At 41.4% G+C, this 24,366-nt stretch overlaps 1 protein-coding gene across 3 annotated transcripts in view; it reads left to right on the plus strand.

Moving 5' to 3' along the window:
* Positions 1–24,366, plus strand: part of WASHC2A (WASH complex subunit 2A) — a 57,402-nt gene that overhangs the window by 20,932 nt on the left and 12,104 nt on the right. For all 3 annotated transcript variants that reach the window (XM_077746518.1, XM_077746516.1, XM_077746517.1), the window contains exons 15-21: positions 1,493–1,620; positions 3,193–3,279; positions 6,768–6,869; positions 8,392–8,523; positions 12,371–12,540; positions 16,604–16,706; positions 22,753–22,908. In XM_077746518.1, coding sequence (XP_077602644.1) covers positions 1,493–1,620; positions 3,193–3,279; positions 6,768–6,869; positions 8,392–8,523; positions 12,371–12,540; positions 16,604–16,706; positions 22,753–22,908 — 878 coding nt within the window. The remainder of the gene's footprint in view (positions 1–1,492; positions 1,621–3,192; positions 3,280–6,767; positions 6,870–8,391; positions 8,524–12,370; positions 12,541–16,603; positions 16,707–22,752; positions 22,909–24,366) is intronic.

A 24,366-nucleotide genomic window follows, 5' to 3' on the forward strand; every position in this document is an offset into this window, starting at 1 on the left:
GTTCTGTGCTGACAGCTCAGAGCATGGAGCCTGCTTCGGATTCTGTATCTCCCTCTCTCTCTGACCCTCTCCTGCTCACGTTGTCTCTATCTCTCTCTCTCAAAAATAAATAAAACATTAAAAAATTAAAAAAAAAAAAAGAATCACAAGTAAATTGACAGCTGCCACTCCCGTGGGACGTTCACATATCAATGTCTTCATTTCAGTGACACACAGTTTGATCAGCGCAGCAGGGCTCATGGTAGTGAGAGGTTGGAAACTGCCTAGAGTACGTTAGGGTTCTCTTGTTCAGCAGAATTTGAAGTGTTAAAGAATGAAGTCTCGGGGACGCCTGTTGGTTCAGTTGGTTAAGTGTCTGACTTTGGCTCAGGTCATGATTTCATGGTTTGTGAGTTCAAGGCCCATGTTTGGGGGGAGCCTGCTTTGGGATCCGTGTCTCCCTCTCTCTGCTCCTCCCCTGTTCATGCTTTAAAAACATTAAAAAAGAAAAAAAAAGAATGTAGTCTGTGTATGTTAATGAGAAGATTCTTTAGGTAGAGAGGTAGATTAAGTGAAAAACATAAATCATAAGACTTATTATTAGAACTCTGTTGTCTTTTATAGCCTCACCCATGAATCACTGAAGTGAATATGCTAGTGTATCCTCTGGGGGAGTTAGATGTGTGTGTTCCCAATGGTCGTCTTGTTTGGGTTGGTAGAGGTTTCAGTAGTAGTTGCTTTTATATATCTTTGTAGATTGACTTTTAATTTTTATATATTCATTATTTTTTAAAGATTTTATTTTTAAGTAATCTCTACACCCAACATGAGGCTTGAACTCGTAACTCTGAGCTCAGGAGCCGCATGCTCTACTGATTGAGCCAGCCAGACACCCCAGTAGTTTGATTTTTTACAAGGAGGAGCCAACCCTCACTTCACAGATTCCTAGGGTGGTTGCTTTTGTCATTGTTGTTTAATAATTACTATCATTATTTGTTTTTTGAGAACATGCAGGCGGGGGAGGGGTGGACGGAGGGGGCGGAGGGAGAGAGAGAAAGAGAGAGAGACACACACAAAATCCCAAATAGGTACAGAACCTGGCACTGAGATCATGACCTGAACCAAAATCAAAAGTTGGATGCTTAACCAACAGAGCCACCCAAGCACCACCCCCTTTTTAAATTTATTTTTATTTATTTTTTTAGGGTGGTTGCTTTTCTGATCTTTCTTTCTTTAAGTCTCTATCTTTTATGCCTGTCTAAGCTACTATAAGCATTGGATGCTGCTGCTTGGATGAGTGTGTGAGCCAGGTGGTTAAACAGTTGGTCCTATGTTTCATTTGAGCTGCTTTTGTGTTCTTTGAAACATCCAATGTAGTCCACTTAAAATTGCTTCATAACTAATCAAAAAATATTCTATTTATTTCTCGAGAGGGAAGAATTTTTAATCTGTGAATTTAGGGGTGGGATTTTTAACCTTCATATAATTTTGTGCTGTGGTATCTTTTCTAAAGACAAAGTCAAATCCACTGCCAGTATCTTTGATGATGAGGAAGGAGATCTGTTCAAAGAAAAAGCACCTGCTTTGTCAGAAGCCACTGTGAATCAGACAGATGAAAAGAAAGCAAGGGCAGAAAAAAAGGTGAGTGGGAAGGAAGAGTTAATGTAGTCAAGTCTTGTTTAGTGTTGTCTTGGGGTGTCTCATTAATTCATCTGGACCCAGAGGGAAGTGATGTTTCCTTTCAAGTGTATGGTGTCTTAAGACTGTGCAACATCCAGCAAAGGTGAAAAGAATACAGCGAACACCCAAATGCCTACCACCTAGATTGAGCATTTGTTGGATTTGGCTGTGTTCATTGGTTTTTACTTCCCTTGATGGCCTTTTCCTGAACCAGTTATCATGTTAAAGGGTGCAAAAGAATGTTTTTCCAGTTCTCTCCTTTCTTCTACATTAGCTGACATTCTTCCAAAAAGAACACAAGAGCTTTTTCCTTTTTCCTTTTTTTTTTAAGAGCTTTCTCCTTTCCTGCCTTTTTAGTCATCACTATAGGATCATGGATTCTATTCAACCTATTATAAAATATTAGCATTATTTTGTTTGTTATTTAGGTTTTTTTGTTGTTTTTTTTTTTTTTTTGGTATGCTGAAATGAACCTGTATTTGGCCAACAGACTGCAAATTCTGTATTTGGCTAACCCCATCAGCTTTTAAGCTCTTCTGGCTGCTATCCTTTTATTTAGTATCCTACATCTGTCTTCCCTTCCCTTCCCTTCCTTTCCCTTCCCTTCCCTTCCCTCCTTCCTTTTATAAAGTTGACTCGTTTACTTACTATTATTTTTTTTAATGTTTTTATTTATTTTTGAGAGAGAGAGAGAGAGAGCATGAGCATGGAAGGTTCAGAGAGAGGGGAAGATACAGAATCTGAAGCAGGCTCCAGGCTCTGAGCTAGCTGTCAGCACAGAGCCTGACATGGGGCTCAAACCCATGAACCGTGAGATCATGACCTGAGCCAAAGTCGGACGCTTAACCGACTGAGCCACCCAGGTGCCCCTTATTTACTTATTTTTAAGTAATGTCTATTTCCATAGTGGGGCTCACACTCGTGACCCTGAGATCAAGAGTCTCATGGTCTTCTGACTGATCAAGCCAGGTGCCCTGATCTACCCTCTTTCTAAAGCACATCTTGTATGTCCTCACTTTGAAACCCTGACCTTTCCACTGCTGGTCACCTACGTCCTAGCATTCAGAACCCAGCAGGCTCTAGGGTAGCCTACCTTCCTATGTTGGCTCCAACCATACATACCCCAGTTGAGGTAGGCAGTCTGTTCTACCCTGATCCAACACGTGTGCCCTTTGCCTCAGCTATTTTTGTCTTCCCACACGGTTCCCTTTGTCTAGAGTGTGCTTGCCTGTACTAACTACCTCTTGCATCCAGGCTTCATCCTGACATATTTATAAGGAAACTCTTTCTTTCTTCTTTCCTAACTTATACCAGTTTTTAAATTCTTTCTCGTGAAACTTCTTTTGCATTAATTCTTTGTACAAATTTGATATATGTTTCGGATCCACACCATCATAATTCCCCTGGCACAAGGCCTAGTGCTTTACCCTAGCAGACACTTAGAGTGTTTTCTACATGAGTGTGTGAATAAACCCTTGTTTCCAGTTCTCATTTGTTAACTCTCATTTTTTGTTTTTGTTTTTTCTATCAAAGGTTACCCTACCTTCCAACAAAAGTCCCAAGCCCTTGTCAGAAACAAAGACTCAGAAAGGTTTATTTTCAGATGAAGAAGACTCTGAGGTAAGGAATTCTCTTTCTTCGTTCTGAAAATTAGTCCTTTGATATGACATTAGAAGTTCTTTTTCTTTTTCTTTATTTCTTTTTCTTTATTTTTTTTTCGGACACTTATATTACTTTTGAGAGAGAGAGAGAAAGATAGAGCACCAGTAGAAGATGGGCAGAGAGAGAGAGAAAAGGAGACACGGAATCTGAAGCAGGCTCTAGGCTCTGAGCTATCAGTACAGAGCCCAGTGTAGGGCTTGAACTCACGGACCGTGAGATCATGACCTGAGCCGAAGTCGGACACTTAACTGACAGCCACCCAGACACTCCATTACTCTTTCTGAATGAGGATTTTGTCAATAGAGGTGTAAGACATTTTATTAAGTACGGTAATTCTTTCTTTGAAATTAATGTCTTGAGAACTCATGGTGTTTAGACTGATGCTTTTCACTCATGGGGTTGAATCTAGTACATCTCCTGGGAGGAAAACACTCTGTTCAGGAGGCTCTAATGAAGGCTTTTTGTTGATCCATAGTCCAGTGAGGTGATAGAACTAGAAAAGGAATTGACATACCATTTTCTTTTTCAGTAAACTCACTGAATAGTGGGCTGAGTGCCATAGTGTTATGTATCCTAGGATAGCCTCTTATCTTATGACTAGTGACTGTGGGGGCGGGCCGTGCTTGCAGGCAGCCTCGGTCCTGTCAGGCTCCTGCTGCGAAGCATCTTTCCAGTGGAAGTAACAGCATCAGCTCTCAGAAGCATCACTGCTTTATTTGACTCCCACAGGCCTAGGTTCTTTGAGAATGAATTTTAGACTAGGCCTTTAGGGGATCACAGATCTGTCTGAGAATGTAAAAAATCCCCTTGACAGAAAAATATGTGGACATGGCAGAAATTTACATGTAATTTCAAGACATTGTAAACTCTGGATTAAGCTATTGTGGTTACTTTGCACTAACAGCCAGGATGGACAAACAAATCTTTGGAAGTGGAGTGATTGCAAGTGATGTAAATAAAACCCTGTGAGGCTTATATGTCATTGACGGCCAGGGTACAGAAGATAGGAATTAACCAGACTCCAGTTAAGCCAAACTCCTGACCTGTGGGCACGGCATGATGGGGCCTCGCACTCTGGTCTCATCCCACGCTCCCAGCCTTATCATCAAGCACGACCACACTGACCCCTGCCCTCTGGGAGTGCACTTTCCAGAAACTGGATGCCTTGCTTCCTTACTTTCTACAGTTCTTTTTTCGAGGCCTCCCCCGACGGCCCTTTGCATGATTGCAAGCCTGCTAGCACGCACTACCCTGCACTCCTTGCCCTCTCTTCTGTTCTGTTCACGGTACGTGCTGCTGTGTGACACTTCATGTGTGCTTGTGCTTTATCTCAGATAAGTTGAGAATAAGCCAGAATAAGCTGCACCAGGGCAGGTTATTTTGTTTCCTTGTCATAGACCTAGACTAGTGCTTGGCACTTGATAAGCCAACAAATAGTTGTCGACTACACGAAGAAACCAAATGTGAGCAATTTCAGTAACTTAAAAAGTATTCCAGTTCCTTATTACTGTGAGATAAATCACTCCAAAACTTAGTAGCTTACAGCACCAGTAAGTTGTATGATCTCTTACGGTTCTAGAGGTAGACTGGGTTCAGCTGGGCCCCACTTACGGTCTCTCATATGCTTCCAGTCTGAAGGTGGCTGGGCTGAGAATCCTCTCCTAGGTCTGGTACCTGGGTGAGAAAGATTCAGACAGCTGGGGCTTTTGGGGCACCCCTCTCTATGTGGTCTCCTAGCACGGCAGCTTCAGGGAAGGTGTGTTCTCAGGTGGTGGCACAGGGTTTAAAAGTGAGATTCCCCGGAGAGCTGTGCAGGGGCTATATTGCTTTTTGTAACCTTGCCTTAGACAGCGGCCTTGTTGAGTCATTCACAGGCCCACCAAGGTTTAAGGGTGGGGATGCAGACTCCACTTCTTCTTTTTTTTTTTTTTTTAATTTAATGTTTTTTATTTGTTTCTGAGAAAGAGACAGCATGAGTAGGGGAAGGTCAGAGAGAGAGGGAGACACAGAATCTGAAACAGGCTCCAGACTCTGGGCTGGTTGTCAGCACAGAGCCCAATGCGAGGCTCAAACCCACAAACTTCGAAATCATGACATAAGCCGAAGTCGGACGCTTAACTGACTGAGCCACCCAGGCGCCCCCAGACTCCTACTTCTTGATGGCAGGAGAATTTGCAGGCAGGTTTCACAACCACCACCAAAGGCTTTGTTCCATGTACACAGTCAAAAACTGTTTTTATTGTGTACTGTCAGAGTGCTTAGGCAAGAAAAAGTGAAACAGTGCAGTGCAATCTTTCCTGAAGTGCAATCTTGCCAGTGTGTGAAATGCAGGAGAGGCGTGGGAGCTTGTAGCTCCTCCTGCGTGGCCTCTTTTCCGCAGCCAACCTGCGGGACTCCATGGGGTCCAGGCAAATCCACTGAGCTCTTCTCAGTTAATGGATATTTTAGATCTATGTTTGAGAGTAGATGTGGGTTCCATAATAAAAAGAAATTATCCAGAGAGGTCTTAGAAACTATATTTTTGTGCTATTTAATTGTCTGGCTCTTGTGTATTGACGTTCCTATCCTAAGGGAATAGGTGTCCCATTTTATGTTTCTAGTTCATGCAGCTCGGTTTGCCTCATAGGCTGACACTATTGGATTTTGGAAGTTTCTTCAGAAGCTACTAGATCTTTTTCAGCATCTCTTAGCTATAGTTCAAGTAGAATACGAAACATTTTATTTTTTTTTTTTTAATTTTTTTTAAAATGTTTTATTTATTTCTAGGAGAGAGAGAGAGAGACAGTGTGAGCAGGGGAGGGTCAGAGAGAGAGGGAGTCACAGACTCTGAAACAGGCTCCAGGCTCTGAGCTGGCAGTCAGCACAGAGCCCGACGCAGGGCTCGAACCCATGAACCGCGAGATCATGACCTAAGCTACAGTCGGACGCTTAACCGACTAAGCCACCCAGGCGCCCCGGATACGAAACATTTTAAAATAAAATTTCAATGTGTATTTATTTGGAAGAAACAGTATTGTACTCTGCTAAGAGGAGAAGAGGGTGTTAGTAAATAAAACAAAGTCCTACATCCAGTAATTTGGGAATCTAGTCTCTATTTTCAGTATTGGATCTCTTTCATCACACTGATTCTTTGGACAAAAAAGGGAAGTCTTTGCTACTTTTTTAGCACAATAAGAGATTGGTTGGAAAATGTTATCCACGTGGGAGTGTAGAAACTTCCAGTGAGGCCACCTGGAGTTCTATGGTGGCCTTTTCTTTCTCACACGTGGCCTCTGTGCTGCACTCCACTAGGAGTAACTGACTTGTGCTCTCAACCACTTTCCCTGTCACAAAGAGACCTAGACTCACAGCCATTATGTCATAGTCTTCAGTGTTTTATATTTAACTGATACTTCAAAAACTGTGGTCTGTCTTGTTAACCAGGAACTTTAATCTTGGTCCGACAGGATTTGTTTTCTTCACAAAATGTGAATAAGTCAAAAGAGGCATCTCTCCTGCCTAGCAAACTCCCCACGTCGGTCTCACTTTTTGATGATGAAGATGAAGAGGTAAACATTGTTACTACCATGCAAGATAATACGTTTTTGAGGAGTAGAAAACCATTGCTGATGTGGCTTTCTAGTCAGAGGCTCATACAGTAGAACAAAGTGATAGGGAGGTAGTCAAACTATCTGAGGCTCACATATCAAAAATATTCAGTGTTTGTCTCAGTGACTCCTTCCTTGAGTCCTCTTAGCTGTACAATGGGCAGGACATTAGATTCTTGGCCCAGCTGTAATGGAAGGCTTTGTAAATTTTATTTAAGAAATCTAGCTTTAAGAAATACTTTTCAGAGGGTGGATCTTTGTTATACACAGTGATCTACAACAATATCTTGGATAAAGCAGAAATAAGAGAAGATGGTCATGTCCTCACCTTGCTTTTCTTTCCTACCCTGCATGAGAGAGCAAAGTGGGGGAAAGAAAGAAGAGGGAAGACAAACCAAATCTTCCCTCTTATGCAGTACTGTGCAGTGGCCAAGCTCATGGGCTTTTGGCACCAGACTCCTGCATTCACTTGCAAATCAGGGATCTTGGGCACGTAACTTAAACCTCCTGAATCTTATATGGCTTAATAGTATATAGGGTTATTGTGGCAGCTGAAATGACTAATGTACAGCTCTTGACACTGTATTGGCACATTGGAAATGTTAGCTCTTGTTGTTAGTATCTCCATTGGATGCCAGTTCATTTTTCTCATGGCCTTTCCTTCCCATACTCTGCTTAAAGAATCCCTTTATTAAATATTTACATATAAGGACTATTTACCTGCTGTAGTATATTAAAACTGTTCTGTCTAACTTGGGTTCAGGCCCTCTGATGATTTTGTTTCTATTACCTTAATGAAAATACCTTCATAGATACTTTGGGAATGCCTGACTATACAGAAATTGGCAGATGCCATTAAACCTATGAGAATCAGGTCTTTAGTAGGCCAGTGATTGTACTTAATAAACTATTTCTTAAGTTTGTGTTGTCTCTTTAAAATTAACCAGAAACACAAGTCATGCCTTTGCTTTGTCCCAGGTGTGTGACTTTGGTAGGTATGAAAGAGTGGAGAGAACTCCTTATTTCTCTCTGTTGTTATTAATCCATTGCTCTGGTTTCTAATTCAAAGAAAGGTCCAAGTTGTTGGCTGCCACACAGGTTGGATTGTTCTCCCTAATGAACATACAGGGCCCACCCACCGCGGGCCTGAGTGGGGATAGATTTCCTCCTAGTTCTGTGACTTTATCCTCAAGTTACCCTCCCCCTGCCCCCTCCTAAGTGTTTTGCTTTTGAGTTCCATGTGGTCTGTTTCCCTTCTGTGAACGGAGAATACAGTGAGAGAAGATTGTAGACTGTTGTTTTAGGGTTATGCATAAGAGAGAAGTGGAATTTATTGGCATTTGATTTTTTTTCTCTCCAAAGTGTTGTACATACTCTGTACTTGACTAGATTTATTCTCTTAACAGTTTGACATGAAAGATTGAAATGTTTTTTGTTTTATGTGTATGAAGTTGTCATGCTCTTCTGCCATTTGTTTTTCTAGGATAATCTTTTTGGGGCCACAGCTGCTAAGAAGCAGACATCATCTCTTCTAACTCAGAGCCAAGAGAAAGCAAAGCCATCTGAGCCCTCCAGAAAGAAAGCATCAACCCTACTGTTCAGCAGTGACGAGGAGGTGGGTTGAAAGTTTCTCCTGAAGAGAGCAGGAGCTTGTTTGATGGGATTTAAGAGTTATATAGCTATCTTGGGGCACCCGGGTGGGTCAGCCAGTTAAGCATCCAACTTTGGCTCACTTTGGCTCATGTCATGATCTCACAGTTTGTGAGTTCGAGCCCTGCTTTGGGCTCTGTGCTGACAGCTCAGAGCCTGGAGCCTGCTTCGGATTCTGTGTCTCCCTCTCTCTCTGCCCCTTCCCTGCTTGTGCGTGTGCTCTCTCTTTCTCTCTCTCTGTCAAAAATAAATAAACATTAAAAAAAAAAGTTACAGGTATCCTAGTATCCTAAACATGTTCTTTTTCTACCTGTTTTATATCCAGGGAAGTTCAGTCACCAAAGACTATGTTCACAAAACTGTCTCTTCTTTTTCTGGAAGAAGGGTATTTAGTATAGGATATTAACTTAAGGGTTAATGTTTTTAGGACAGTTGAGAATAAAATAAGTATGCCCCTCAAATTATAACACATTCTAATTCAAATGAGTTAGGCCTTATTTTTTTTATTTTAAAAAAATGTTTATTTGTGTGTGTGTGTGTGTGTGAGAGAGAGAGAGAGAGATAGAATGAGAGAGAGAGAGAGAGAGAGAGAGAGAGAGAATCCCAAGCAGCCTCCATGCTGTCAGCACAGAGCCCAACATGGCACTCGATCTCATTAAATGTGAGATCATGACCTGAGCCAAAATCAAGAGTTGTATGCTTAACTGACTGAGCCACCCAGGCACCCCAGGCCTTAATTTATATTGTTAAATGATCTCATGTTTCATTGATCAAGAACTATTGCTACACAACATGGATGGACCTTGAGGGTGTTATGCTTAGCAAAATAAGTCAGGCAGAGAAGGACAAATATCATATGTTTGCACGTATAAGAGGATTAGGAGGAACTTAACTGAGGACCATGGGGGAGAAGAAGGGGGGAAATGGTGGGGGAAAGGGAGAGAGGCAAACCATGAGAGACTCTTGGATGCTGAGAAACAAACTGAGGACTGATGGATGTGAGGGGGGAGGGGGGAGATGGGCATGGAGGAGGGCACTTGTGGGGATGAGCACTGGGGGTTATATGGAAACCAATTTGACAATAAACTATTTGTAATAAATAAATAAAAGATTAAAAAAAAACAGAAAACAAAAAACCTTGAGGCATGTGGGGTGCCTGGGTGGTTCATTTGGTTGAGTGTCCGACTTTGGTTCAGGTCATGATCTCATGGTTTGTGAGTTTGAGCCCTGCATTGGGCTCCCTGCTATCAGCACAGAACCTGCTTTGGATCCTCTGTTCCCCTCTCCCTTTCTGCCCTTCCCCTACCCATGCTTTCTGTCTCAAAAATAAATAAGACATTTTTAAAACTTTAAAAAGAAAAGAAACCCTGAGCATTAAAAATCTTCCTGGGGTGCCTGGATGGCTCGGTAGGTTGAGTGTCTAGCTTCAGCTCAGGTCATGATCTCACGGTTCATAGGTTCAAGCCCCACATCAGGCTGTCTCTGGTCAGCACAGAGCCTGCTTCAGATTCTCTGTCCCCCTCTCTCTCTGTCCCTCCCCTGCTGGTACGTGTGTTCTCTTTTTCTCTCTGTCACAAAAATAAATTTAAAAATACTAAAAATCTTTCTGCGTTATAATAATTGCTCTTCTTTATTTTAACATTGTAGGAAAATTATGAGGGTATATGTGGATGGAGAAATTATAAATATATTAAATGTTTTTTATTGGAAGTAATTTAATTTTTTTTTTAATGTTTGTTTATTTTTTAAATCGTTTATTGTCAAGTTGGTTTCCATGTAACACCCAGTGCTCATCCCGACAAGTGGCCTCCTCCATGCCCATCACCCCCCCTTCCCCTCCCCATCAGCCTTCAGTTTGTTCTCGGCATTCAAAAGTCTCTCATGGTTTGCCTCCCTCCCTCTCCCCCACGATTTTCCCCCTTCTCCCCCATGGTCCTCTGTTAAGTTCCTCCTAATCCTCCTATACGTGCAAACATATGGTATCTGTCCTTCTCTGCCTGACTTATTTCGCTAAGCATGACACCCTCAAGTTCCATTCATGTTCACACACATGGCCAGATTTCATTCTTTCTCATTGCCATGTAGTATTCCATTGTATAGATAAACCACATCTTCTTGATCCATTCGTCCGTTGATGGACACTTAGGCTCTTTCCATGTTTCGTCTATTGTTGAGAGTGCTGCTATGAACATTGGGGTACATGTGACCTTATGCATCAGCACTCCTGTAACCCTTGGGTAAATTACTCGCAGTGCTGTTGCTTGATCATAGGGGAGTTCTATTGTTAATTTTTTGAGGAATCTCCACACTGTTTTCCAGAGGGGCTGCACCAGTTTACATTCCCACCAACAATGACACAACATAATTTGCTTTTTGTATTCAAATAGAGTTTATCATGGATTTTCCATTTTTTTTCCCCCTAGCATTGTTAGTCGTTGTTCTCCCTATAGTAATGGCCAACCATCAGTGGAATTTTTCCTGCCACAGTATTATAGTGGTTTAGGGAAAATGAAAATACAATTGACTTTTGAACAATGTAGGGATTTAGGGGTGCTGACCTCCCCACACAGTTAAATTGACATATAACTTTGGGCTCTGCAGAAAGTTAACTACTAATAAATAGCCTACTGTTGACCAGAATCCTTACTAGTAATGTAAACAGTTGCTTAACACATATTTTACCTGCTATATGTATTGTATACTCTCTACCTACAATAAAGTAAGCTAGAGAAAATAAAATGTTAAGAAAATCTTAAGGGAGGGAAAGTACATTAATGGTACTGTACATATATTTATTGAAAAGAATCCATGTGCCGTTCAAACCCGTCTTGTTCAAGGTCAACCATATTAGCTAAAGCTGGGAGCAACAGTACTTGGCTGAGTAAAGCTAGAACAATGATTCTCAACTTTGGCTACCCATTGGAATCAGCCGGAGAACTTTAAAGAGTACTCTTACTGAATTCCACTGCTGGAGATTCTGAATTGAGTGGTTTGGCAACTGGCCTGTCATTGGAATTTTCTAACGTTCTCCTGGGAATTCCAGTGTGAAATCACTCTTGAGCCTCACTGCACTAGAGGAACACTTTGCAGACCGTAACATGGGAAGAAATCACCTGGGCATCCTGTTAATGAATGCAGGTTCTGATTCAGAAAGTCTGAGATTGAACCAGAATTCTGTATAACATGTACTGCTGGTCGTGGACCCCATTTTGATTGGAGAAACTCTAGACTCTATAGAGAGAGACCAAAGGACCACTTAAGGAAGTGTTCAGGAGTTCCAAGAGGTGCGAGCATAGCCAGGTGGGGTTCCCCTAAATGCTTTCTAAAGGTCAGCTTCAGACTTTTGTTGATAGAAGGGGTCATCAGCAGTTTTCATTGTGTCTTGTTTATATGTGCATTGTGTGAACTTTTTAAACATTTTTTTTCTAGCCTGCTTCAGGATTTTTTTAATTGAAGTATATAATTTTCCTCCAAGTGCTCTTGATTTTTTTTTTTTACATTCTTCAATTCTTTATAAATAATTTTGAATCTCCTAAGGTAGACAACTTCCCTTGTCCTAACCCAGAACAGACCATCGAGGGGAGAAACATAGTGTAGTGGGGGAGGAGGAAGGCGGAAGAAGGTTTGTGAGGTCAAAGAACCCAGCTGTCTAGATTTGAGTTCAAAGGAAAGTCCCAGTCATGAGCTCTTTTCAAGAGTGATGCACATTAAATACTTGGTATAAATACAATTTAATGAATGTAAATTTTATTTTACTTCCAAGTTCCTTAGTCTGAATTATCACTGGGCTTTAATATATTTTCTATTTTAAGGACCAGTGGAATATTACTGATTCACAGATGAACTCAGCGTCTGACAACAGATCTAAAGGAGAACTAAGGGGCTCTGGGACCACTCAGGAGCAGGACGCCAAGGCTGTGAAAAAGACCAGCCTCTTTGAGGAGGATGATGAAGATGATCTGTTTGCAGTTGCTAAGGACAGGTGAGATGGTCATTGTAAGAAATCATTTAACCAGTGTCTGTGGTAATAAGTAAAGGTATTTGATATGTAAGATGTCAGTTACTTGGGGATGATGTGATGATCATTCATTACCTACTAGTTGTACAAAGGAAAATATGTTTGATTTTCACTTGTAAGGTATTTTCCCCCAATAGTGGGAAAAGTTTTTTTAGTAGATTTATCTAATTTCTTCTAATTATTTTTTTAACCTCTAAATATTATTTTTCTTAGTCTGTTAGGGATTTAAGTGCAGCTTGTTATCTTTTATTTTTGTTTTTCCTCTGAGATGCCCTGTAGAATATTGAGTTTGGTCTGGGTTACTTAAGTTTCTCATTTGAATGGAAATCTGCTCAGCATTGAAAAACATCCTGTTAGGAGTATGGTTCTCTGCAGAGCTGTGCTTTGTCACACCAGTGGCTGATAACTCTTGGCTGTTCTAGGTGGTATCTACATGAATACTTGAACTAAAGCCAGCAGGATATTTCGTAGACTGAGCAAGGGCTGTATTGGTGTTGTAACATGTTGCTTTACAGACAATAGCAAGTGTAGGAGGGGACACGGAATGTGGGGAAATAGGTTCTACTTACATAAATGAGTTAGATAAAAGCTTAGGGTGGAAGACCACCACCAGAGGGCAAAAGCGCCTGAGGTTAGCTAGGGAGATACTGTAATGGGATCACAAGTAACTTGTTATATTGCTTGCAGCAAATTCCTTTCCATCTGATTTCAATATACTATTGTACCTTGATCACAAACTCCATTTACTCCTCCAGACCCTTTGCTTCTTACACATACAGGTTAATGATTACTGTCTGATTGTTTTCTCCACGTTCACATGTGTAAGATCTTGTTTTCTTCATATTCACCACATGGGTAATACCTTGTGAACTCAATAAATACAGACAAGAGACAAAACCCCTGTCTGGGCTCTTGTCTCCTAACAGGATATCAGCCTCTCCTATTCAGTTCTGCGTCCACTCTCTTGCTGGACAAGAGTCCAGTAGTTCCTTAAAAAGTTAAATATGGAGTTATTATAGGACTTAATTTCAATCTTGAGTAGAAGCTCAAGAGAAATGAAAACACGTCCACACAAAAACTTGTCCAACAGTCACTTGTATGTGACTGTTCTTTGTAGCATTATTCATAGAGGCCAGAAAGTGGAAATAAGCCAGACATCCCATCGACTGATGACCGAATCAAGAAAATGTGTTCTATCCATACAATGGACTCTTAACTCAGCAATAAGAAGGAATAAAGTATTGATACATCCTACAACATAGTTAAATCTTAAATATTGTGGCAATCGAAAGCAGCCATTCACAGAGCACCACATGTATGGTTCCCTTTGTATATAATGTCCAGAATAGATAAATCTATGGAGACAGAAAGTAAATTAGTGTTTGTCTGGGGCTGAGGGGTGAGGAGAATTGAGAGTACCTGTTAATAGGCATGAGAGGTCATTTTGAATTGATGGAAATACTGTGAACCTCAATTGTGGGGATGGTTGTACAATTCTGTAACTATACTAAAAAACCAGTGAATTGCATATTATAAAGGGATAGATTTTATGGTTTGTCAGTTATATCTCAGAACCATTCTGAAAACAGAAAGAAGCTCTGTGACTCTAACAAAGTTGTGAAATACCTCCTTGTTAGCTGGGCACTCAAGTGTCCTGGCTTGCCTGGAGAGCCCCGGTTTGTGCCTGCCATTTCAGCATGACTATTAATAATAATTTGCCTTTCACTCTCAGAAATGTCCTGGTTTAGGCAGTAGGCCCTGTGGTCATCTTAATGTTTCTGATGTCTATACATTTCAAATAAATCAAAATACTTAATCTGTTATTTATAATGAGAAATACCCTAGCTCACTGAGCAGCATAGTTTTCTTCTGAGGGCAGATCTCCCTGGGAGGCCCAAACTTAACCAGCAGTTGCTGAGGATGTGGAGTGAGGGCCAACGTTAAGAAGGACTGGCTGTTGTTTCCTATTAGAGTTCTGGCCAGAGACCTAACTAGTTTTCTGTAGCTTACCTTCAGAATCTGTAATCAGATGTTTTTTTTTGTGGGTGGTTTGGTGTTTTGTTGTGTTTTGGTTTTTTAGAAATCACTCGTTCAGGGGCACTTGGATGACTCAGTTGGTTAAGCATCTGACTTCAGCTCAGGTCATCATCTCACAGTGTGTGAGTTTGAGCTCCATATCGGGCTCTGTGCTGACAGCTTAGAGCCTGGATCCCGCTTCAGATTCAGATTCTGTTTCTCCTTCTCTCTCTTCCCCTTCACCTCTCACAGTCTCTCTCAAAAATAAACATCAAAAATTTAAAAAAAAAGAAATTACTTGTTCAGAAAATTATGCATGGGATATTCTGCTATAGTTGCTTAATGAGATTTCTGGTATTCTTTAGGCATTTGATACAGTGATTGCTCATCATCTAGTAATCAGCTATTTTGGTTATAATTTATATAAATTTGTATTGGTGTATATCCATAAAGGCATAGTTCTTATTACCATACTGTGTCATTACAAATTGGCTTTTTGCTTTTATAACTTCTTCAAGGTATAGTTTTAATATTAAACCATCTTTAGTGCATGCATCCAAGTAAGTGCACTCAACTGCTTGGTTAGTTGTGTTCCCTAGTCTGTGATCCTTAGTTTTTTTCATATTTGTTTTTTTGTTTGTTTATAATTTTTTAAAAATGTTTTATTTATTACTGAGAGAGAGACAGCATGAGCAGGGGAGGGTCAGAAAGAGAGGGAGACACAGAATCTGAAACAGGCTCCAGGCTCTGAGCTAGCTGTCAGCACAGAGCCCGAAACAGGGCTCGAACCCATGAACTGCGAGATCATGACCTGAGCCAAAGTCGGATGCTTAACCGACTGAGCCACCCAGGTGCCCCTATCTTGTTTTTTTAAGATAGAGGCAGAAGTCAGTATTAAACTAATGAAAAAGTTTCCTAGTGTCTTGCTAATAATTGAACTTACTTATAAAAAAGGTTATGGTACCGATATTCATCAGTGTGTATGTTAATTATATTCTAATCTAAGTAGATCTATTTGGTGAATAGTTTGCTGAAATGACATGTTAGTATTATTTTTAGCTGGCTAAAATTGAATTTAAAGTTTTCATTACTTTGGTAATTCTGTAGTTTGCTAATTGGATGATTCCTTATCACATAGTGAAAACTGGAACTTGTCCTTTGAGTAGTTAGAAGGCTTTCTGTTATGGATTCCCCATGTCTAGTGGTAAGCCTCCCTGTGATTCTGCACTTTCATATTTCTGTCTCTTAAAAGTTCCCATCAGTATTTGTTCTGTTTATTGGCTACCTTCTCTGTGGGGGCCAGGGCAGAATCTAGGTGAGAAGGTAGGTGAAGACAGGCTAGAAGAAGGTGGTGAGGAGAGCTGTGGCTGAAATGGCCCCGTATATTCTCTCTTTTTAATATTTTAACTGCACACTGTTTTTTGTTTGTTTGTATGTTTGTTTGTTTTTGCTTTTAAGTAGGCTCCACACCCAACATGAGGCTTGAACTCATGACTCTGGAATCAAAAGTCACATGTTCTACTGACTGAGCTTGCCATGTGCCCTCCCCTCCTCTATATTCTTTATTAAAAACAAATGCTAGAGACCCTAGTTTCTATATTTCTAGAGAATTTGAGAAAGCTAACAGTCCTTATAAGATTATAAGATTGAATAATGCAAATCTTTATAGCATTTTTACTCCAAACCTGCCTCTCCTCCCAGCATCCCCAAACATGCTTTTAAATACTTGCAAAGCTAACAGTGAGTGCACCTGCAGGGAGTCAAAGGGACAAGATGAAGAGGCCCCTGAACTCTTCTACATAAGGATGAGAGACAGAGGCTGATGATTTGCTAGACAAAATTGCACCTACTTCAAAAGTTTCTCTGGTTTGCTTTCAACTGTGTAGGGTCAGCAGATGGCTTGGGTGTTTTGGTGGTAGGTGGGTTCCTGGAAGTATGACCTAGAAGGCATATTGTATATATTTTTAAAATCACACTTGCCTTTAATTTGATCTTTTATTTGATTGTGTAGCCAGAAGAAGACCCAGAGAGTGTCGCTCCTCTTTGAAGATGATGCTGATAGTGGAAGCTCTCTCTTTGGCTCTCCTCCTGCATCCGTTCCTCCTGCAACAACGGTATTCTTAACCGCCTGGGCTCAGGAAATATCCTTGCTGTGATCTTGTGTGAATAGTGATACTTCCCTGAATCAGTATCTAAACCTGACCTTGGAGGCTAAGTCTAATGGAAAAACCTATTTGCCTAGTTTTAGAAATAGAGTATCTGACTATGGTATTTGATGAAGTACACGTGCAAAGGCTGGAGGAAAGGATTCCTTCTGTCCTGCATCCCTTCAGTGTCAGGGGTAGGTCTCTGGAGTCTGACAGGAGAGCGCTTTTGCAGTTCTGGGCGGATTGCCAGGCTTAGCCCCAGTGGCGTGGAATTGTGCGAATGTTAAACCAGGTCAGTTATGGCATGCATTATTCCTTTCAGGAGCACGTTTCAAGTACTAACATTTTGGTCCTGATTTATGTGAATAGCCAGTCAGTAAAACAAGGAAATTCTGGCACCTGCCAGAATAAGGATAACCTCGAGGACTTTATATTGAGTGAAGTCAGCCAGAAAAAGATGAATAGTACATGATTCTACTTACAAGAGGTACCTGAGGGGTGCCTGGGTGGCTCAGTCAGTTATGCGCCCGACTTCGGCTCAGGTCATATCTCACAGTTTGTGGGTCCAAGCCCCACGTTGGGCTCTGTGCTGACAGCTAGCTCAGAGCCTGGAGCCTGTTTCAGATTCTGTGTCTCCCTTTCTCCCTGACCCTCCCCTGCTCATGCTGTGTCTCTCTCTCTCAGAAATAAATAAAAACATTAAAAATAAAAAAAAGGAGGTACCTGGAGGAGTCAAATTCATAGAAGCTGGAAGTAGAATAGTGGTTGCCCGGGGCTAGCAGGGCAGGAAAATGGGGAGTTGTTTAATGGGTACAGAGTTTCCATTTTGCAAGATAGAAAAATTCTCGAGATTGGTTGCTTAATAATGTGAATATTCTTAACACTCCTGAACTATAAATGGTTAAGATGATACATTTTATGGTTTTTGCCGTAGTTAAACATTTTTATTAGTTGGGACACCTGACTGGCTTAGTCAGTAGAGCATGTGGCTCTTGATCTCAGGGTCATGAGTTTGAGCCCCATGTTAGGTGTAGAGATAACTTACATAAATCAACCTAAAAAAAATTTAAATATATATATTTTTAATTTTTATTTTTAAGAGAAAGAGAGACAAAGTGTGAGCAGGGGAGGGGCAGAGAGAGAGGGAAACACAGAGTCTAAAGCAGGCTCCAAGCTCTGAGCTGTCAGCATAAAGCCTGATGCAGGGCTCGAACTCATGAACCATGACATCATGACCTGAGTCGAAGTCGGACACTTAACCAACTGAGCTACCCAGATGTCCCACAAAAAGCATTTAAAAAAAATCAAAGTAGGTGATAAGGTAAATAAAGTTAATCAGTGGCATTTGTTGTAAATGATTCCAGTGATTACATCTAAGTTACATCATTACCATAAGTACCTAAGCTAAAAAAATTTAGCCAATATTGATGTTAGTTATATAAAAAAGGAGTACTAAAGAATGAAGAAGGTGTTATTAGGTACTATTTGTCCAGGGAACCGGGGCATACTAGGATCCTTCCCTAGTAGGTAGGATTCATCTCTCCATAGCTCATTCCTTTGTGGGTGTACGTGAGTGTGTGCACATAGAACAAAATGTGACCAAGTAGCTGTTTTATTGCCAGCTGGCAATTGCTAACATCCCCAAAGCGAAATGTAGAACTTCTAGGCTAGACCCCATGGGTTAGACCTCCTTTATCTGATCTGGGTTAGCCTAAAAGACCAAGAATCAAGTCAACTCACAGCCTGCTCTCAGGTCTTCAACTCCCAACTCCATGCCATTCATATTTGGCAGGTGATAGAGCAAAAAGACATTTAAGACCAGGAAGAAAGGATAAGCCCCTGGGACCCCTCCCACATGGGAGCCGCCACCATGGCAACTCCCCCACCCATGCTTGATGAGGAAGACCCCCCTCCTCCCATCACGGTAATGGGTGACCAAGTCCCTGATACCTGCACAGGTATGATTTGAGGAGAGATACGGCAGTCAAGGAGCCCTGGATCTTCTGTTTTCCAGAGGCTGATACTTGGTTCTTCCATTCCTCCTAAATAGTTTCTGTTTAACGTTTATTTTACATTATGCAGTATTATGTGGATGTCTTCTTTAAAAAGGTTTAGAAAGTGCATAGAGAATACAAAGTCCTTATGCTCCTCCCAGAGTAATCATTGGTAACAGTGCATTGTCAGCCCTTTCAGGCTTGTTTCCAGGCATTCACTCTATTTTATTTAAATGAGGTCATGTTATACATTTTTATGTAAGTTTTTTTGTCCTGCAGCATGTTTTTTATTTTCATAAGCTTCAGCTGCTTCTTTTTCACCACTGTCAGTACTCCATAGTGTAACTTTACCAGCACATGTGTGACTTATTTTGCCTTTGATGGAGTAATTGTCATTGTTTCCTGCTGGTTTGTTAGGGATCTCTCTCTCTTGTTTTTAAAAATTATTTTATAGGGTGCCTGGGTGGCTTAGTCAGTTAAGCGTCCGACTTTCGCTCAGGTTATGATCTCGCGGTTCGTGGGTTCGAGCCCCGCGTCGGGCTCTGCGCTGACTGCCAGCTCAGCCTGGAGCCTGTTTCAGTCTGTGACTCCCTCTCTCTCTGACCCTCCCCTGCTCACGCTGTCTCTCTCTCTCTCTCTCCTAGAAATAAATAAAACATTTAAAAATAAAAAAAATAAAAATTATTTTAAAGTTTGTTTATTTATTTATTGAGAGAGAGCACAAGTGGGAGAGGGGCAGAGAGAAGGAGAGACAGAATTCCAAAAAGGCTCCACGCCATCAGTGCACAGCCCGATGCGGGGCTAAAACTCATAAACCGTGAGATCGTGATTTGAGCCGAGATCATGATTAGGATGCTTAACCAGCTATGCCACCCAGGCACCCCAGGGGTGTCTCTTTCCATCCCAATTTCTAGGTTATCTTTAGCCTTGGCTACTGAGGTAATTTCTTACCTGGCCTCTCCTCGAATGCTCCTTCCTTTCATCTGCTTTTTTTGCTGTTGCCCTGGTTCTGTTCTTAAAGACAGCCTGGTCCTATCACGTCCTTGTCACAAATGCCTTAGTTGAGCCTACGGTGCCACCTGTAATCTCATTCACACTGGACTCATTTCTTTCAGCCTCACTCACCATGTGCTTTAGCTGTCTCTTCCTGTCCCAGATTACTCCAGAGAAGGTTGTTGTCTCTCTCATCTGGAAAGTTTTCATTTTGTCAGACATTGTACAAATGTTAACTTGTCCTGTGAAAGCGTCCCAGACTAGGCACTTGTCATTTGATGATTTAGGGACTTTTCCCACCATATTCCTATTAAGTGGGTGTGTACAGCTTGCACCAGAAGCTTTCAGCATTGAGAGGAGCATGCCATGTTCCCTGGGCCGTGGGGCTGCCTACTGCTGCTTCTGAGGTGCTTGTGATCTTTTCTTCGAATCACCCATACTTGCATCTCCCTAAAGAGGACATCAAGTGGCTCCATGATTAAAAGAGTCAGGAGATCTGAGTGGTTTTTCTTTGTAGGTCATAAATAAGAACTTCTTCCCTGGATAAATGAACAGTAATCTAAGAAATTTAAAGATTGTGGAAATAGAAAACTTTCAACCTACTTTTTTAAGACAGAGGGTCAAAGATCTCCATCTCAAGTAGCTGAACAAACTGCACACAGATTCTTACCATTTGTGAAATATAATTCCTTTTAGACAGCAGCGTATAACTTTTTTTGTTTAGAGATCCTAGAATATTAAAAAATGTTTTAATGTTTATTTATTTTTGAGAGAGAGAGAGAGACAGAGTGTGAACGGGGAAGGAGGAGAGAGAGAGGAAGACACAGCATCTGAAGCAGGCTCCAGGCTCTGAGCTGTCAGCACAGAGCCCAACATGGGGCTCGAACCCACAAGATCATGACCTGAGCCAAAGTCGGACGTTTAACCGACTGAGCTACCCAGGCACCCCAAGAGATCCTAGAATATTTTAAAGTTAGACATGACTCTGTTATAAACCTGTCAAAGAAATCAATTTCATGATGAAGATGAAGTCATTAGGAAGATTTACACCCAATAGTTTGAGTGGCATTTTCCTTGGTTTAAGGGACCATGCTGAAGTCTCATTTTTTTTCTTTTTTTTTTAAATTTTAAAAAATTTATTTCTGAGAGAGAGAGAGACAGCGTGAGCAGGGGAGGGTCAGAGATAGAGGGAGATACAGAATCTGAAACAGGCTCCAGGCTCTGAGCTGGCTGTCAGCACAGAGCCCGATGTGGGGCTTGAACCCACTAACTGCGAGATCATGACCTGAGCCGAAGTCAGACACTTAAAACAACTGAGCCACCCAGGTGCCCCTAAGTCTCATTTTTCACCCTGACCAGTTTGCATTGAAGTTATATGTGGTTTTTAGTGAGACCAGCGCATTCCATAAATTTTTTTTCCTTTAATCACTTCAGTATTGCCTTACATCTTCTGAAACTGTTTTGTGAGTTTCCAGTCTGTTATTTCAGGTTAAATTGATTATACATTTTAAGGACCTCTTCCCAACAATAATAACAAACCTCACCCTATTTTTGTTTCATTTATAATTTTTTTTCTCGTAGTTAGTAGGTGTCTTCTTTGGTTTCCCACATCTGTCTTCCTAACTTGATTTAGATATTGCTTCAAAGCTTACTTTCTCATAACCTCTTGTCGAGTTGGTATCATAGAGTTATAGCTTTTTCTCAAGAAGTTTTGTTCACTTTCCCCAAGGATGCTAATAACTTTAGGCAAGTCACATAAGCTCAGTTTTCTAATCTCTGAAATCCCTGCCTCCCACATCAAGAACAGATGACAGATTACACAGCATGCTTGCAAACTGGTGTTGACCACCTACTTAGTATAAAACAGCATGACTGGCTGTTGAACTATATTATCCTTTCAAGAGAATAGACAGTCATATGTGATAGCTGTTAATTTAAGTTAAGAAAATAAAAACGAGGTAGACAGATAAATAATCTTTCAGTGTAGTAACTGATACTAAGGAAGACAGAGAAACCTTTATGGGGGGACCTCAAGCTGGGCCTTGCTTGAAAGATGAGGAGGATTTGCTTCTGCAGACAGTGGGGAAGTGTGCAAGTTTACAGTAGGTTTAAGGAATAGTGAAGATTGAGGGTGTCTCAATGGCTCAGTTGGTTAAGTGTCCGACTCCTGATCTTGGCTCAGGTCATAATCTCATGGTTTGTGAGTTCAAGCCGTGTATCAGGGTCTGTGTTGATGGCACGGAGCCTGCTTGGAATTCTCTCTTTCCTTCTCTCTGCCCTTCACCTCTTGTGCTTTCTCTTTCAAAATAAATAAACTTGAAAAAGAATAGGGAAGATTGGTAAGATGCAGACGCATAAAGGGAGAAAATGAGGTGTTAGTTGATAGTCATGTTTATTACCATTTGCTTAGTGCAAATAGTGCAGCTTTGGGGTGGGCGATGAAGTAATCTGGTGAGTATTTTAGCAAGGGAGCTCTGGATGACATCAGTGAGCTGAAATGTGGGAGGAGGGAGGTGGAGAGGAGAAACTAGTGGTTATCTGGGTAGCAGAGATAAGGTTCTAATTGATAGGAGTATCTGTGAAGTGAACCCACACATGGAGACAGGTGCTGTGGGCATTATAATGGCAGAAGTTGTTAAGTACTGTGTCTGCAAGTCTGCGGTGGTGGTGTTTATTCCTCCTTTCTGTTCGTACCCCCTTCACTGTCCCGCACTGTCGTTCCCTCCACAACATTTCACTAACTCCCTCAAGAAAACTCTGGTTTCATCTTGTTCTTTACATGGCTGTGCTAGTAAAGCACACTTTTTTTTTTTTTTAATTTGAGAGAGAGAAAGATAGCACGCACAAGTGGGGAAGGGGCAGTGGGAGAGAGAGAATCTTCAGTAGGCTCCATGCTAAGCGCACATCCCCACGACCCTGGGATCATGACCTGCGCCAAAATCAAGAGTTGGGCGCTCAACCTACTGAGCCACCCAGGCACCCCACAGTTTTCTTTTTAAGGGTGTCATTTGCTCTTCTTTTGGTAGAAAAAAGAGACTGTCCCTGAGGTACCACCTTTGCTGTTCAGTGACGAAGAAGAGAAGGAGGCGCCATTTGGAGTGAAACCTGGGGATAAGAAGGCTGATGGTGCCAAAGACTCGTCAGCAGTGGGGAGCACTCATTTGATTGAGGAGTCAGAAAAGGTAGACTTCTTTTTGAGCTTATATTCTGGGATGTTTGCTTCTCGTTTTTTTTGAAACGCAGACATACACACAAATGCACACACCCTTACCTTTTTCCACCACAGAAAATAAATGGCTACTTTGTTGAAGTTTTTGAAAACACTGAAAAGCATGAAGAAGAAAAACCTGCTATCGCCATTCACGGAAACCTTCAAAGTCATTCTTGCTGTTCAGTCTCTTTTCTAGGCATATGTGCACACAGTGATGTGCACATCTCCTATTTTACATTCCTTTGTCATCTGGTGCCCATGTCCGTTTTCCTTTTCTCTCTCTAGGGTGTTTTCCCACATCATGTTTTTCATTTTGGTTTTCTCTCTGCATGTCTGCTCTTTCTGACTTGTTCTCTTTGTAGAGTTTCTGTTATCTCTGCTTCCATGCTTCCCCCTGTACTTGAATTAAAATGACAGTTTTAAGATTTTAGTTTCCATTCCTTTACATTTAGTTGATGTTGGCTATGAATTACTAAAGTGAAATGTATCTGTCTTCTAAAACCTTTGCTTTCTTCTCCTGAAGTGGTCTGTCGTCTCCTGCACGAGCTTGTGAATGGGCTGCTAGCTGCACCTGGGGTCAGTGATGGCCCTCGGTGTCTATGCACCTCTTCTTATTTTCTAACTTTTCCTGTTCTCTGTGTGTTCAGCTACTCACATTTAATCTCTTTTTCAGGACCTGTGCGAAGAATAGTGCATATGCTTTTCCTGTTGAGGCTCCTTAGAGCTGCAGTGATACAAATATTTTATTGACACCTGAGACACTGTGTGACATTCTTTACCTGTAGTTTCTGTGTGGACCTGTTCTCTGTTCTGTAGACCCTGAGTTACCCCAGTCGTAGTCCCTTCCATACTTGAATTCTAATTGCTTATTGTACGGCTGGCTCTGACATGAGTGTAAGCTCCTTGAGGATTGGGGCCAGGTTTCTTTTGCTCACCATTATAGCTGTAGTACTTAGCATATTACCTCACACATACTAGGCACTTTTATTTTTTTTTAAGTTTTATCTATTTATTTTGAGAGAGAGCAAGAGCAGGAAAGGGGCAGAGAGAAAGAGAGAAAGAATCCTAAGAATCTCTTCTTCTCCCAAGCAGAGAATCCACACTGTCAGTGTGGAGCCAGACACGGGGCTCAAACTCACAGACTGTGAGATCATGACCTGAGCCAAAATCAAGAGTCACCACTTAACGACTGAGCCACCCAGGCACCTCTATACTAGGCACTTTTAAATTACATATTTTTCTGGGGTGCCTCGGGTGTGCTGGCAGCACGGAGCCTGCTTGGTAATTCTCTCTCTCCCTCTCTCTCTGCCCCTCCCCCATTCACACTGTCTCTGTCTCTCAGAAAATAAATAAACTTAAAAAATAAAACATATTTCTTCAAAGAAGCATAGTTTTCACAGTTTAACCGCTCAAATTGGGTTGGATGTAC

The sequence above is a fragment of the Crocuta crocuta genome, unplaced genomic scaffold, assembly GCF_008692635.1.
Source record: "Crocuta crocuta isolate KB4526 unplaced genomic scaffold, BGI_CrCroc_1.0 scaffold28, whole genome shotgun sequence".
NCBI lineage: Eukaryota > Metazoa > Chordata > Mammalia > Carnivora > Hyaenidae > Crocuta > Crocuta crocuta.